The sequence below is a fragment of the Centroberyx gerrardi genome, chromosome 15 (assembly GCF_048128805.1).
Source record: "Centroberyx gerrardi isolate f3 chromosome 15, fCenGer3.hap1.cur.20231027, whole genome shotgun sequence".
NCBI lineage: Eukaryota > Metazoa > Chordata > Actinopteri > Beryciformes > Berycidae > Centroberyx > Centroberyx gerrardi.
The window spans coordinates 5,845,948-5,861,989 of NC_136011.1; the positions used below are offsets into that span (position 1 = coordinate 5,845,948).

General features: G+C 43.1%; 1 protein-coding gene across 1 annotated transcript; it reads right to left on the reverse strand.

The window, feature by feature from the left end:
• Positions 1-644: 644 nt before the first annotated feature.
• rel (v-rel avian reticuloendotheliosis viral oncogene homolog) lies at positions 645-15,759 on the reverse strand. Its single transcript, XM_071924789.2, has 11 exons — positions 15,624-15,759; positions 15,081-15,119; positions 13,337-13,476; positions 12,690-12,838; positions 11,748-11,839; positions 5,911-6,051; positions 4,853-4,957; positions 4,425-4,643; positions 4,117-4,182; positions 3,901-3,981; positions 645-3,298 (listed from the first exon to the last, which is right to left on the reverse strand). Exons 1-11 carry the CDS (start codon positions 15,628-15,630, stop codon positions 2,355-2,357), a joined length of 1,983 nt encoding a protein of 660 aa, XP_071780890.2. The 5' UTR covers positions 15,631-15,759; the 3' UTR covers positions 645-2,354.
• Between the last annotated feature and the right edge of the window lie 283 nt (positions 15,760-16,042).

Here is a 16,042-nt window from a genome sequence, read left to right on the forward strand (position 1 = left end):
ACAATTTATCACACCTCACTGCCAAGGACTGTCTCAAGCTCCACACCACTGCAGTGTTTCCTCACACACTCCTGTTTGACACTTGTAGTGTTTGCAGTCTAGGAATTTAACCTTTATTAGCTGTGACCAGACTATAAAATATTTTGTGCTGCTTTTCATCTATATCTATTGATCCCTATTGATGCTCAAAACTCATTTTTATAAGCAAGCTTTTCTGATTTTAATGAATTCCTCTTTTATCTAATTTTATGTTTATTTTATTGTTTTTTGTTTGATCTTTTTTTTTTTTTGCTTTATTTGCTGTGTCATGATTTTGTCTACTATTTGTTTTGTGGTGTTATTGTTTTATTATCTCACCTTGTCTTTTTATATATTGTGAAGCACAGGTTTACATTATAGAGGAAAAACAACATAAATGCAACCTATTTCTATAGAAAGCTTTATCGATAAAACTGTTGAATAAGTGTCTTGTGTGTTATAGAGAATTTAATTTGTATTGTGTTTTGCTGTAAAAGTCATCACCTGAAATGTTTATGGAAACATGTTATATAGTACAGATATACAACTATGACATATATTAGGATTTCCAGGTCATGTATACAATCTTTGTCGTATTAAGATGATAATTAAACACACAAAAATGAGGAATAAAGACAGATTCCTTTTTTATTAAGAATAGATCATGTAAAAAAACCTCATCATCCAAAAATACCAAATCTGCTTTAAAAAAAGTAGTCATCAAAATAATTGCTTTCGTTTAAGACAAAAAAACAAGCTTGTAGAAGACATACAGGTATATGACATGTAGGTAAGCGATGAACATTAGACTAAGCTAGGCTAGGGGTGACAGGGTCGCCTTGGAACCAAAGAGGACCATCCTGTAACCAGGTCACAGGTTTGATTCCTGCAACAACCAATGTATGAAATGTCCATCAATACCCCATGTGTCCCGCCAAAGTGTCCTGGAGCAAGACGCTGCACCCCTGCCTGCTCTCTGTAAGTATCTCCGCGTAAGAGCGTTAGCTAAATGAATAAAACCAAAAAAAGTGACATATCTGATGAAAACAGCTATCTGATATCAATGCTCTGAGAACTCTGGAAAGCACATGTGATCGCTGGTATGACATAGTCATTACAAAGGAAATACACCACTGAATGTGCTTCCCCCCACTTCCTCAATGGAAATTTCAGTACCTTGCCATTTCTTGAGAGCTTCAGCACGATAACTGCTTTCACTCTCAACTCTGGCTAACATGTATGTACAGAGCGCACTTAAAGAAATGTTCTACTTCGTCTTAACATGGGGGTTATTTGGCACTTGACCGCCATGGAAACCAGAATATAAACTAATCACCAAGATTGGATGCAGCTGGGAGGAGTTTGTATCGTTTTCACTTCCCATTCATTTGAATGAGCCACAAAAATAGCCTGAAAATTTACATTTAACATGTTTGTGAACAGGTTCAACAACAGATCCCGCTTTAAGACAATAAAGCAGCTCTGGGTCCGTCATCATTTTGCATTTCTATTCTTGCTTTACACTAAAATTTGCATTTAAAAATAAAAGTAGACCCGGTCTCCCAAACAGGGACTATCTCTCCTAAATGGTATCCCTCCGCTATGTTGTCTTCTACCAATAAAAATGCTATTTGGCGAAATTATGTTCTAAAATGTTGGACCAACAGTCAATTGAAAATCACAGCAGCAGGATCTGTTGTTGAATATGTTCACAAAAAGTGTTAAATGTCAGTTTTCAGGCTATTTTCGTGGCTCATTCAAATAAATGGGAAGTAAAAGTCTGAATTTGTCCAGCTGCATCCGATCCAGTGATTATTTTATATTCTGGTTTTCATGGTAGTCAAGTGCAGAATAACCCCAATCTTAAAAATACGTGGAATATTGCTTAAACAGCAAATGCCTTGATATAAAATCGACATAACCGCTATCACAGTGACACACATAAACTGAGATCTGATATATAAACCTTTAACAAAGCAATAAAAAGTAAGCCCATGACAGTAAGTCATCTGATATGCTGATGAAAGCATTGTGGCAGCCCTTGTTAAAGTACTTTTAAAACCAGTAATATCCATTAACCCCCTTTTGTTTGAAGATCAACCACCTAACACACCCACAAACCATTGATTATTATATGTTGACAGTGAATCTAACTTGACCTGAGAGAGACTAAGAAAGCAGTACATTCACTTCTTAGAGCAACTGGATCTAAGGTTGGTTTGGAAAACATCAGCATGTCTTCTGATCTCATCACAGCCTCACGCATGATTCATACACATACAAGTCCCATTATTTCCTTGGAGCTGCTTGTGCTTTTTCTTGATAAACTTGCCGAGTCACTCTTTGTAGTCACTGGGCCGAGATTTGATCCAGTCGGCCAAAGATGCAAAGTGGACATCGTGGGCCATGCCGTTGTTAGGGAAGGGGTTCTGCAGATTTTTGAGGGACTGCATGTTGCTGTTACTACTAGCTTCATGCCTCATTGCATCCATGTTGGTGCCGTTGCTCATGGGCCGAGGGAGCAGGTTGGTGTAAGTGCTTCCTTGGCTGTCCATGGGGGATTGCATGAGGGTAGCGTGGCTCTCCTGTCCCACCTGGATCTGGGGCTCCTGCTTCAGCTGGAAGGTGGCCTGAGGCCCTCCCACCAGGTTCTTCAGAAAATCATCATCCCCCTCAATGCCCTCTAAGAAGGGGAAAGAGCCCCTTCCCAGCCCCAGGGTACCCCCTCCATCTCCAGGTCCAACCCCGTTATAGATGCCCTGGACTGGATTGAGGGAACCGAAGTTGGGCCACAGAGTCTGGAGACCCTGGTTCTGGGTCCCTTGATGGTTCTGGACCCGGGCTTCAGAGGCTGGCTCCTCCCTGTGGTGCTGCAGGTGGAAGAGGTGCTGGGTCTCTGGCTGGGCCTGGCTCATCACAGGGCCCTGGGGCCCCGGGCCTGGGTCCAAGCACTGCAAGTCCCTCATGGAGAGCTGGGGGAGGGTGTTACTGCCGCTGCTATGCTCCACCCTATGGGAGTAACCGGATCCACGGTTTGACTGCTGTTGCCTACTGATATTAGTGCGCGATAAATTGCTCATGGCACTAGAGGGGTTGATGGTGATCGTATCCATGGAGAGTGCCGGGTTCGGGTTTGACCACAAATGGTTGACAGGCACATTAGGAGCCTGTGTTGTCATCATTGCGCGCCGAGGGCCTGGCTGGTAGGGTGGGCTGAATACAGCGGGTTGCTGGTGCATCGCAGGTGTGGGCTGTTGCTTCATGTACATGTTGGTGGGGTCTGGTAAAACAAATAGTGATTTTTAGTGTGATAGGAGTGCAATATTATGCTCGTGTTTGAATCTTACCATGCTTTCACACTGCCAGCAACTCAATCAACAAGGTCCATTCCTTTCCTATAAAACTGAGTGATCAGGGAAACTCAGCCAATGTGTGGATAGTCAACCGAACTTTTCACAATCATTGGCCATCAACAGCCATTTCTGTGCTTCCTTGTTTCCCTACCAATGTGATTTTATTTCATGAACAATAGTTCCACCTGACAAGTGCAAAATGGATGAGAAGTTGATGACAGCCATTCAGAGCTTCCCAATAATTTCATTTAGCTTTTTCTGTTCATTTTCAATTAATGCTATCTAATGAGGGCTTGCTAGCTGGATATGTTAACTCATCAAAACAATGTAACGTTATAATGATATACGAAAGCAGCCAAAAATACGATTTCCTTGTTCAAGACCATCCAAGTTGCTCGCAGTGTGAACAGATGGTTAGATACATTGCAAAAATTCTGCAAATGTTCATCAGATCTGGATAGAAGTTGATGTCAGATTTAAAATTGAGCTTTGCTAGTAGCATGGAGCAGAGCGTGTATAAACTATTTACCTTTTCTCATGACTTGGGCCATCATGGGACTCTGTGACACCGCCTTTGGCCTGTTCGCCGCCAAACCAGCAAAAGGACCGGCTAAAGATCAGAAAGAAAGGTCAGAAAGCTTTGTTACACTATATGCATTGATATACTCAACACACACACATGAAAATAAGCACACATGCAAGCACATGGGATGAATCTTACTGTACTATATGCCGTAATTCTTACCGGACAATCCCGATATCTTCATCAAGTGCTCTCTTCTCCGCTTTTTCTCATTGCAGCCATAAGGATCTGCAGAAAACACAAAAATAATCAAATATGTTATGTTCATTATAGTATCAAGGATGTGTGGCAATCATATATGGTCGGTCCAGGTGTGCCAAAGTGAGGGTTGAAGTATCTGAATAACCTTTTCACTTGTAGGCATTTTACACTAGGGTGGAACTCGAACTTGTCTTTTCACGTATCCCTCCTCAATAAATACAAATAATCCCCCGCACATCATCATCAACCATCCCGGTGTTGCCGCTCACCTTTGTCGTCGGGCAGATACCGGAAATCCATGGGCTCGCTCACTTCCTGGTCGGTGGGCCGGCGCAGCTGCATGCGCACGGTCACGGAGCCCGTTATGGAGGGGTCGTAGTAGGGCGGGGTCTTGAAGACGATGGCCACCTGCCGATGGACGTCGGCCTGGGAGAAGGAGCCCCTGGCCTCCCAGCCGTCGTCGGAGAAGAACCGCACCTCTATGTCGTCTGGAGGAAGGGGGGATGAGGGGGTGACAGGGATGGATAAATGAATGAGAGCAAGAGGAGATGGGCGCTACCGGCTGAATGGATGAATGTTTGGATCGATGGAGGGTGGATGGTCGGGTGGACGGATAGAAGAATAGATGGATAAATAAATGAGTGGAAAAATCATTTATAAAAGCATAATAAAATGAAAATACTACACATCTGTATACCTTTCTGTACTTTGTCACACAGCAGAAAGACCTCGTCCCCTCCCTTGACGCTGCCGCAGTTCCTGTTGACTCGACAGATCCTCAGCTCAGCTGTGTTAGGGGCCCCTGATGATGCACAAACACACACACACACACACACAAGCAAACACACAGAAAGTGTTACACAACAGCACCGGAAAGTCATGTCACGTACATACAGTAAGGTCAAATTTGCTCTTCCACTGTAAACGTGTCAGTGTGTTGACATGAGAGCGATCCTCTTTTTCTAGTTTGTTCGTGCAGAGGTCTGAAAAACAACCTGCGGCTGGCTCAGCATTACATCGGCCTCGATTTAGAAGGCGATGCTTTCAGTTTACGATCCGAGCCTCACCGGGTTGAGTCACATGTCACATGCCTGCTGACAGAAGAGGAAGTGCTCCGTGGTAACGGTGTTGTTTGAGGGTTTAGTGAGTATAGAGAACTTCCCCTTTCTCACTGTGTGTGAGGAACACCGAACTAGTTCACTGGGTGCAACATTTGAAAACAGTGTTGGGTGAATGTTGGCTGGGCGGACGCACACACACACACACACAAGACTCAGAACAAACGCGTGCACACACACTACTGGTACAGGTACATTCATATTGTTCTCTCGCACGTATGTCTACAATAAGTACGAAAGAACTGCAGATACACACATGCCTACTTGTGCAACTTCTCAAATCTTCGAATCTCTGAATATACTATTATTATTATTATTATTAGAAGTAGTAGTAGTAGAAGTAGTAGTTGTGGTAGTACTATAGGTGGTAGCAGTACTAGTAGTAGTAGTATCCTGGGTTTCAATAGAGAGTTTTAGTATCCTATGATGGTGTAAATGCTGTTTCGGAGGCTTTTCCACCCTGACAAGAATAAAATCGGCTATTGACAGCTTTAATTCAAATCAGTATTGGTATATGCCTTCAAAAACAACAACTGGTGTAAACACACCTAACCTCAGGTAGCCTGTATTCCTCTGATAATCTGTGTAACTGTCTAGGTGTGAGCACTGTTTCTGCAGGCAGAGCTCGGCCACTCACTGTTGTCGTAGATGGGGTTGGTGACGATGGGGCTGAGGTTCCGGCTGTACTGGCCGCTGTCGTCCTGCAGGAAGACCTGTATGCACAGACGCACCACGTTCAGGTCGTACTCCTCTGTCTGCAGCAGCTGCTCCCGCGGCACTGAGGTCACACACACACACACACACACACACACACACAAACAGGTGTCAGTATCATGACCATATGAAAGAAACACAAATGCAGGTAACACTTTACTTGAAGCGGTGCTCACTGAAGGCATTATAAGCAGCAATGTAGCGGTAAATAAAAAGGCGGGTAAACTATGACTTCTGTCGGTGATCATCATGAGGCAAACAACCTGTAAAAGTCCCTATATGATCAAGGAACTTATACCAGTTTGATATCACTTATTATAATGTGTACTATGAATTTCTGTCATGAGGATTTAAGTCACGCTAAAAAGGCAAACTGCTGCATAAACTGGGTTTAGGTGGGTTTAACCTCCATTACACCCCTAATACAATCAGAAGATGAAATTAGAAACCCAATGTTAAAAATGTAATGGGTTGAATACTTTATGGAGCAACTTCATAGTAAACGATATTAAATTGAATGTTATTTTCTGATATTTGCCATGATTATATTGTGAGAAAAGCTGCTTGTAGTGCCTCACATTGCACTTGCAAATGTTACATTGGACATTCACATATCTTTAATGTATCTAAACTGCAGCAACAAAATCGATAGATAGATAGATAGATAGATGGGTGGATGGGTAGATGGGTGGATGGATGGATGGATTCTCATGCTTGTCAGTCAAATCTGTAGGCTGTCCCCACAACCTCAACTTTGGATCAGCATAACACGTCACAGATGTGGTTCTTCAAGCCTCCTCAGCCTACATACTCATCTACACACACACACACACACACACACACACACACACACACACACACGCACACCAAACGTCACACACATCACCCGCAGAGGCAACATACACAAACACACACCTTGCAGTGAGAGCTCTTACTGAGAGACGCCCACACACACACGTACACACACACACACACACACACACACACATAGACAAGGTTTTCACATCTGCCTACTTTCTCTTCCTCCATCTCTCAATTTCTATCTCTCTGCTCACGTTGAGGCCATCCCCGCCCACAGATGTGGCCGTGTCGCCAGGGTGACGCTCAGTGACGTCACCGCAGGGTGGAAAGAAGTGTGTGGGTGTGTGTGTGTACAGAGCAGGACTCTGTGATGAGGTGACCATGATGACTCCTGATATGTGACATCAGATGCCTATAGTATACATGTAAATGCAAAGAGTAACACTATACTGAAAATAGGGTTAGCGCTTCATTTAAAGTGCATTGTGTGGCATTGCAAGCACATTATAAGCCCAATAGATGCATAACTTCTCTTACAATATAATCAGACACAAATCAGAAAATTACATTCCATATCATGTCATTAGCTATACTGTTGCACCACACACTCAATTATTTGTATATTGTCTTTATTGTATTATGCTATGATTAAAACAATAATCAGAGCATGGGCTTGTGTTTGGTCTTTGGTCATTGGTCTTATAATGCCTTATGAGCACCACTTCAAGTTAAATGTTACCATAATAGGAATAAGGCACTATAATAATATAATATGGGACATATGTCTGCACTGCTGCCATGCATTTTTATTAAAAAATCGAATTATTTTGACAAGACACAGGTGCTGTCTGACTGAATTTCACACTGAATTTCCCACAGTGTAATTTGTAATTCGTTTCTTTACATTTCCCTCTGAGACGATACACATAGACATATGTACGTATTTCAACAGAGGGGCCTCCATGGAGCCCAGGTTCAGTGTCTTGTACAAGGCCAACGCAGCAACAGTATTGTGGGGATTGAACCTGCGAACTTCTGGGGAAGTGGACGGCAACAAACAGAGCCACGCTGCTGCCCAACTTTTTTTTTGCGGCAGGCACACATTTCTATTTCCGATTTCTGTTTGGTCATCAGCTTTGTTTGCTGTGGGTGGCAGAGACAGAGAGTGGAGAAACCGAAGGAGGGAGAGACGCTTATGTATGAAAGTGGAACTGTCGAGAAAAAAAACATATCGGTGGAACATACTAAGTTGGTATGTGTTTGCGTGTGTGTGTGTGCGCGAGCGAGTGTATGCACATGCGAGAGACAGATGCTGGACAGGTGTAAGAAAGTGGGTTGTGAGAGTAGGTAGAGGTGTGTGTGTGTGTGTGTGTGTGTGTGTGTGTGTGTGATGGAAAGAGAGTGAGCCCCGAGCTGCAGCTGCGGAGGGCATGGTCACTGGCAGGCTGGAAGGCCTGCTGAGAGGCAGCAGTGGCGATGTGGGGGGCGGTGGGGTGAGGGTGGGGGGGGGGGGGGTAGGTGGTAAGTGGTTGGTGTTAATGCGAATGTGAGAGTGAGAAAGAGGGGGAGGCAGGTGTCAAGCCTCACCACAAACAATGTCTCCACTCGACTGTGTGACTCATGGCTTCTCCCGGGGGTTCAGGTGGTGTTTATCACCGAGGCTGAGAGAATGACTCCAGCGCACTATTTATATTATATTATATAGTTCTATTATATCTTATGAGACATTAGTATAAGAACTGTGAACAAACAAGACCATCGCTGAGAAGATTGTCAGCCTCTACCAGCCTCTACACTGCATTTTACACCAGGTTGGATTCGGTGGGAAATCTGCTGAATTGCTTTACGGCACAAAGGGACTTTGCTTTATGGCACGAAACAGCAAGAGAGCGCTGTTCTTCCAGAGCAAACGGGGCTAAATCTTTCAGTTTCTGGCAATGGCAGATGGTGGAAGGAGTGAAATGCCGAGGGAAAAATCACTTCCGACATGTTGATCCTCTTCAGTAAAGACAAAGAGAAAACAAACACGCCAGATATGGGAAGTGGGACATCCTCTTTATAACAGAAATCAGCAGGGTTTATGGGAAATGTGGTCCTAAATTTGACAACTGGAATATTATTACTGAAATTGCAATTTCATTTGCATTTGTTACACACTACACGTCACTGGGGAAAGCAACAACAGTACCGCTATTTCTCATCCACAAAAATCAACAATGAAATGAGAAATACGCTCAATCATATGTTTAACCGCACACACGCAGCAGTCAATTCTGTACTATTACTATTAGAACTGCCAGGATGTAGACATCGGCCTGAGCAAAAGTGGACCGAGCGTACACGCAGGAAGTGAAGGGAGGTCGGGGGGGTGTGTGTGTGTGTGAGTGAGTGTGAGTGTGTTAAGGTGCGGGGGGGCAGCTTATCTCTCCCAACACAGGAAGCAGCTGAGTTTCACAGCAGAAGTGAGCTGAAGAGAGAGGGGAAGGTTCGGGCCGTATTAAAATGGCACCCTGGGTCCCTCCACATAGCCTATGGCGCAATGGCTTTCATCTATGCCTTGGTGCAGCAGTGCAACCGGCCAATCACATGAAGGACCATATCAAATCCCACCTCCGGCCTTTCCTACCTCCTGCCTACCATTCTACCTTTTCAGCTCTTATTTCCATCCCTGACACTTCTCCATATATGACTATTTTGTTCCATCCATTGTCAGTGCTGACTGACTCTTGTACTTCTCAGTATTGGTTGTTTATAATATTGGCAATCTAGGAATTATAGCTTATTCTACTGTTCCATAAGTCAGTAAGAACATCAGCTAAATACCAAACATTTTAAATATAGTGTTAATTGTCAACTTCCGTCTTTAATTCATACTCTGACAATACATAATCAAAAATGAAGATCCATTCCCCATTAAACTGGACAATGACGAAGCTCATGGCTCTTCATGGACAAAAAACTGACCAGACGTCCTGTGTGACTGCTTCAGTGTTAGAAGCCAAAGCCTGGGTGAGCTGTCCGTTCACTTCCCTATACTCTCCTTTTCAGCCAGAGAGGCACGTACACACACCTACCACATACGGCCTATCCCAGCCCATTTGTGAGACTGAACAACCCAAAGCCAGAAACACAGATATTAGACTCAAATTGGTCAGGTCTAAAGTCTGAAACTGAAATGGGTATGATGGTAAAGGTGGGCGTGAGAGCAGCCAGCGGCATTTTCTAGGAAAACGGTGCAATTTCCTGATACTACCACAGAATAAAGCTCATTTGGGTATAGAAACTCAAAACATTTTCTCTCCGGCCACAAAATCAGTCACCCGTCCAGTGACTAAAGATCAGCTCCAGACCTCATATCCGATGAGTCTTACTTCTGTTGTTTTGCTTAAACATATTCATTGCACCATCCCTAGACCACAGGAATAACTAAAAGATCCACTAAAAAACTAAAAAGTCTTGAGTGACGATAAGCAAGTAAAACCCCATAGACGTGGTTAGATACTCTAAAGCTCGACAATGTCAGGTTTAGGCGGTCCATATCTCTATATTAAAGTTTTTTGTGTCGAAATTCCCACTAATTGAGTGGGAATGAGACACTCCATTTGCCCAAATTAAATTCTGGTTTCGGGTATGGTCACTTCCCCGCCCACACAGCAAGCGAGGAATCCAAACTTCAGAGTGAAATCCACACTGTCTCCTAAACAGCAGCGACTCACATCTCTGTCCAGAGAAAGCTGGACTCACCAACATTAGATCTTCTCCTCTCTCGTCTCTTTAGTATCTTTGGTATAAAGCGTCACAGACCGGCCGGGTTGGTAAACGAGAGCTGCCAACATGCAAATTTGCCTAGTGCAGCTTCAAAAATGTATAATATTCTTCATATCTGTAACAGCCATTGGATACCAGGGTCACCAAAACGGGTGCTATGTTAATGTAGATCAGCATCAAACACACACTATGTCTTTGAATAACAAAAAGCATGTATTTCCTAATTCATTCTCGCCATAAACTGCCATTCCATTCAGGTTTATCCGCATGGTTTTACAAACCTATAAAGCACTATACCCTACTTTTATCATGATCTCTGTGAGCAGGGGGAACCCCCTTGGCCCCCCCTCCCCCTTTTAATGAATCCTGCATTCCCAGCTCTCACGTGGCATCCTGCACTGTGCTGAATTGAGCAACTGTGACAAAGAATGGGGAAGTAGCCCAACGCCTGTTTGTACATGAGAACTGCTGTCTGTCTGCATATGGAGGACCGCAGACTGAAAGCGCATTGAGGAAATGGCATTACTGTAGACAGTGTGGTGGCAAAAGAGCGGGTTTTCAACTTGATATCTGGAAACTGTTGTTAACGGCACCAGAACTGGGTCAACCAGCATTTGCAAACCATTGTTTGAAATTGATTTAAACTGCTTAATAGTAACAGCAACAGTAACAGTAACAGTAACAGGAACGGTAACAGCAGCGGTAATAACAACAGTAACAGCAGCAGTAATAGTAACAGTAACAGCAACACTAACGGTAACATCAACAGCAACAATAACAGCAACACTAACAGTAACAGCAACAGTAATAATAAGAGTAACAGCAACAGCAACACTAACAGCAACAGTAACAATAAGAGTAACAGTAATAATAAGAGTAACAGTAATAATAAGAGTAACAGCAACAGCAACACTAACAGCAACAGTAACAATAAGAGTAACAGTTATAATAAGAGTAACAGTAACAGCAACAGGAACAGCAACAGCAGACTTCAGATCGTGTCAATTAGGTTGCTACCAATTCGCACCAAGTACTTTGTCTAAACTCTATGCCACTCATTATTTTGCCCCCCACTAATTTGGTACAGCTATCAACAAATGCTGTTGATGCTGACCTAAGTCTGAGCTGTAAAAAGTTAATAAAAGCAATAGATAGAAAGTGATGGCAGTAGAGAGAGGGAGGAGGACTCACCGTTGAAGGGGTTGATCCCTCTGGCCATCCTCTGCAGGATCGCATCTTTCACTTCCCTCCTCCTCACACACTGGATGCCCAGGTTCTGGAAACTGCATGAATGAAGCAACAGGGCGATGAGAAACGGGAGGGCTCCGGCACAAAATGGTCACAAAATGGTCTATATTAAAACACTGGTGGATCGACCGCATGGGGCCAGACCTGGGTGAAGCAGTATTTCCAAAAATAATTTATAGTATTCAGTTTAACAAGTACCAGATGGACTGAATAGGACAGTGCAATGAGTGCTAGAAAGTTAAGACAATGATGCAGTAAATCCCACCCATCTGGTACTGCTGCTCCAAGCAGATTAAAACAAACACTAAAAATGATTTGCTAATACTCTTTGACCCAGGTCTGCATGATGAAATGATAAATTAATCTGAATTCACTACTGTAATCCATGAGGGATTTGCAAATGACACACATGAAGAGATACTGACTCATTCACACAAACTCAATGACACACATGCACAACTACACACACGCTTGCACACACACACAACCTCTTTTTTTCTCTCTTTAACACAGCAAATAAGGGTGATGTCACTTGGGGAATTCCCACATTGCCATCCTCATCACAGAGATGGTTAGACAAATATGCAGTGTGTGTGTGTTTGTGTGTGTTTTGCTTTGTGTGTTCATGCCTCTGTGTGTGTGTGTGTGTGCGTTCCATCTGAGCAGTCACCTTTCTACACATGATGCTTTTCGAAACCATCAAGTCAAACATGAATTACTGTTAATAGAAATTATATCGCGTTGTGGTGTGTTTTTGTCTTGTGGTGCGTTTACGTGCGCATGCCAAAAAAGAGATTTCTCACTTGCGTACGATGATAGTGTGGTGAATAAGAGATGCGAACGGGACCCTAATGGCGAAGTGACAAAGTGTGGAGGCGAACTCACGCGATCACCCTGCGGTCTGGGCCAAACTCGGCCTCGTAGTAGCCATCTTTACAGTCCTTCCCCACCAGGTCGTGCGGATGTGGCCGGTAAGGCTCGTTCTTCGTCACCAAATACACGCGCACCTTGCCCTTGCCACAGTAATTCAGGATCTACGGAAAAGAGAGAGAGAGAGAGGGAGGGAGTCATTTATAGGTAGTAAAAGCACATGCCGTACCTAGGAATGCGTGCATGCAAAATTATATAGAAAGACAGAAGAAGAAGAAGAGGGAAAAATGTAATGCGAGCAAATGTGGCTGCACAGCTGGTACAGCTGCTCACTCCAGCTAACTGGCTGTGAAATTGTATAGTGAGTGCTCAGTACAGTAAGGCCTTGTTTATCTGAAAAGCCCTAAAGAAAGGAGATGTTTAAGGAGAATAAAATGTTGAGAAACGTTGAAATGTGTTGACTCCAGACCAAACATCCAAATAACATTTAAAACCATCATAGAAAGTATTTGAGGGTAAGCTCAGGATACATTTCTATGATTGATAACTCATCTGACTGATCTGCAGTCAAATTTACTCCTTAGATGATTTTAGATGAAACATGAAAGGAGTTTAGGGGTGTGAGGTTCAGCTGATGGATGCGTCATCCTCCCCATCCTCACCTGCAGACTGGGGTAGGTCCTGTTGTTGTCGGAGCTCCTCTCGCCCGGGATGCTGCCGGCCGAGCGCCCCTCGCACTTGTACCGGAAGCGCATCCCCCTCTGCTTGGGCTGCTCGAAGATCTGGATCTCCGGCTCGGCCACTGCGGGGGGAGCGCAGAGAGGATGAGGAGGAGGAGAGGTCAATGGAAAGATGTGTGTGGGAGGAGGAGGGAGGAGGAGGAGACAGAGGAGAGGGATGGAGGGGGGAGTGGCTGGTGAAGGTGATGATGAAAGCAGACCCAGTTGAACACAAATCGTTCTCCACTTCTCTTTTTTACCTGTTTGGAGTGGCAGGTGGGTGGTGTTTACAGATTACAGATACAGGTTTGTCAGGTACTCAACTAACTTTCAAATACTTTTCAAACTTTCTGGCCAGGAGCATCAACTCACTAAACCCTAAGGTATAGAAAAGGCCTGCATCTAATACCATTTACCATCAAAACTTCAAAACCTGCTTTTATCAACTAAAATTCTAGGGACAAAGTGGAGCAATGACTGATGGTTGACAAGACATTACTATTTGGTCAATGTGATCAATTATTAGACGTAGGTCAGTAAATTATCAGCTTAGAGGGAACATTGATCCTGAATGCTTCCTTATGTGATTTTTTTAGACATGGCAATTTTTTGCTTTATCTTTGATCGCCAATAGAATGACAAAAGCACAAGCAAATTTTGATTCACTCAGGCTAAGGAATGGCAAGAGCCGCACCTTGCCATGCCTAATTAACACTCATGATTCTGACACATTGTTTACTCCTATAAGGCCAACCCCAGCCATTTGCCAGTACTATGTGACTGTCATCTGATGTGAGGCAGCAAGAAGCAAAAGCTGCAACGAGAAGTCAGCCTCAGAGGAACTGATAAATGATCTGGGAAGTGTTGATTTTTGTTTTGCGTCTACTGTGTTGATCTTTTAATAATTCAATTCAATTAAATTCAATACTTTATTGCCATGTCAACACAGTTGATAGGAATTTGCCTCAGTGCAGCTCTTAAGAACTGACAAAAAAAACACACACATAAGTAAATAAAATATATAAAATAAGAACAGCAAAAACAGTTATCACATTTATACATTCAAACATACATAATATGATAAAGTCCTAAACTGCTTTGTGCTGCTACATTCGTTTTAAAATGCAACGCAAGTAGAGTTGTGTGGACATGAGAGCAAAGTGTTTTAGCAGTCGGATTGTGTTTGGGCCCGATCATTAGTCGTCTTGTAGGTCAGTACATGGAACAAGTCATGTTACATTTCTGTCATAATAAAGACATGTAGGTATGGTCTTTCTGTCCTATTCTGCTATGCAAAAGCTGCTTTACAGTAGTTGGAGAAGACGCTCAAACCGCAGAATTGAGAATAGACACACACACACACACACACACACACACACACACACACCGAGTCGCACGTTTGTAATCCAAAACAATATAAACCCATACAACACAAACTTCGAAAACTATAAAGACAGTAATTACAAGAGTCGCTCTCTGACTTTCTCTCATACACACACACACACACACACACACACACGCAGCAGGTCTGAAAAAAAGGCAGTGTCACTTGCTTACTAATAAGAGAAATGAGGAAGTGAAAAGAGAGTGTGATACACTCAGTGATTTTCTTTGGCATTTATGAGCTTTGACTTGTGGAGGCAGGCAACTCATTTAGACAGTAAGAGAGGCATTGAAATGTACTTACTTATGTGTTGATCGTCCCCTAACAAGGAGGGCATATGAACTGTGGAGGAAACATTTTGGCATATATATTACTTACACTTATATATTAAGTGTAAACACAAACAGTTGAAAAAAAAAAAATATATATATATATAAGACAGTAATAAAAACATTCAAAAGTGATAATATTCCACCTAAACTAGTATGTAGTCTTCATCAAAATCATTCTATTCTGCTCTAGTTGCCATGTATTTACTGACACTGACTCAAATGACAATGTCAATCATGCAACTGGGAGGAAGTGTTATGTTTTGTTAAAAAATTAATCTATTTGACAGACAATTTTGTCACATATTGAGCAACTGAAGAGTTAACCGCTGGTTTGGAATTCTACCTTCAGGCCAAAAATAATCCTAATAATCAAAGATCCCACTTGAGAGTCAGTGGATGTTTTTTGAACATCAGAGATGCTGCTATTATTGTTATTAATCCCACTCATTCTTAACCTCTCAGTCTACCACCATCAATCACTACTGTTATTATAAAGAAAGGTGCTGTTACTCACCGTCCATGATGCACACACACCCTTATCACAGGTTATTGTCTGTTTGAGAACCCAGCACTGAATGAGTGACAGTAGACAGGAAGATTAATATTTGTACAGAGAGAGAGAGGGGGAGAGAGCGAGAGAGAGACACTAGCCTGGGAATTCCCCTCTCTCTCCGCCCCCCTTCATCTGAACGGACCAATGGGAAGCAGGGGTGCCTTGTGGGCCCGTGCAGGGAGTGTGTAATTAGACCGAGAGGCTTCACTCCTGCCTGCTTCCGTCTTCGCTTACTGAGCCTTCAGAAACTATTCAACCCCCCTGGACTTTACATTTTTTGTCACTGATTGACGCACAATAACCCATAATGTCAAAGTGGATCTTTTTAACTACACATTTTTGATTTATATTAAAAATGACAAAGTGAAGAGTGAATAAGT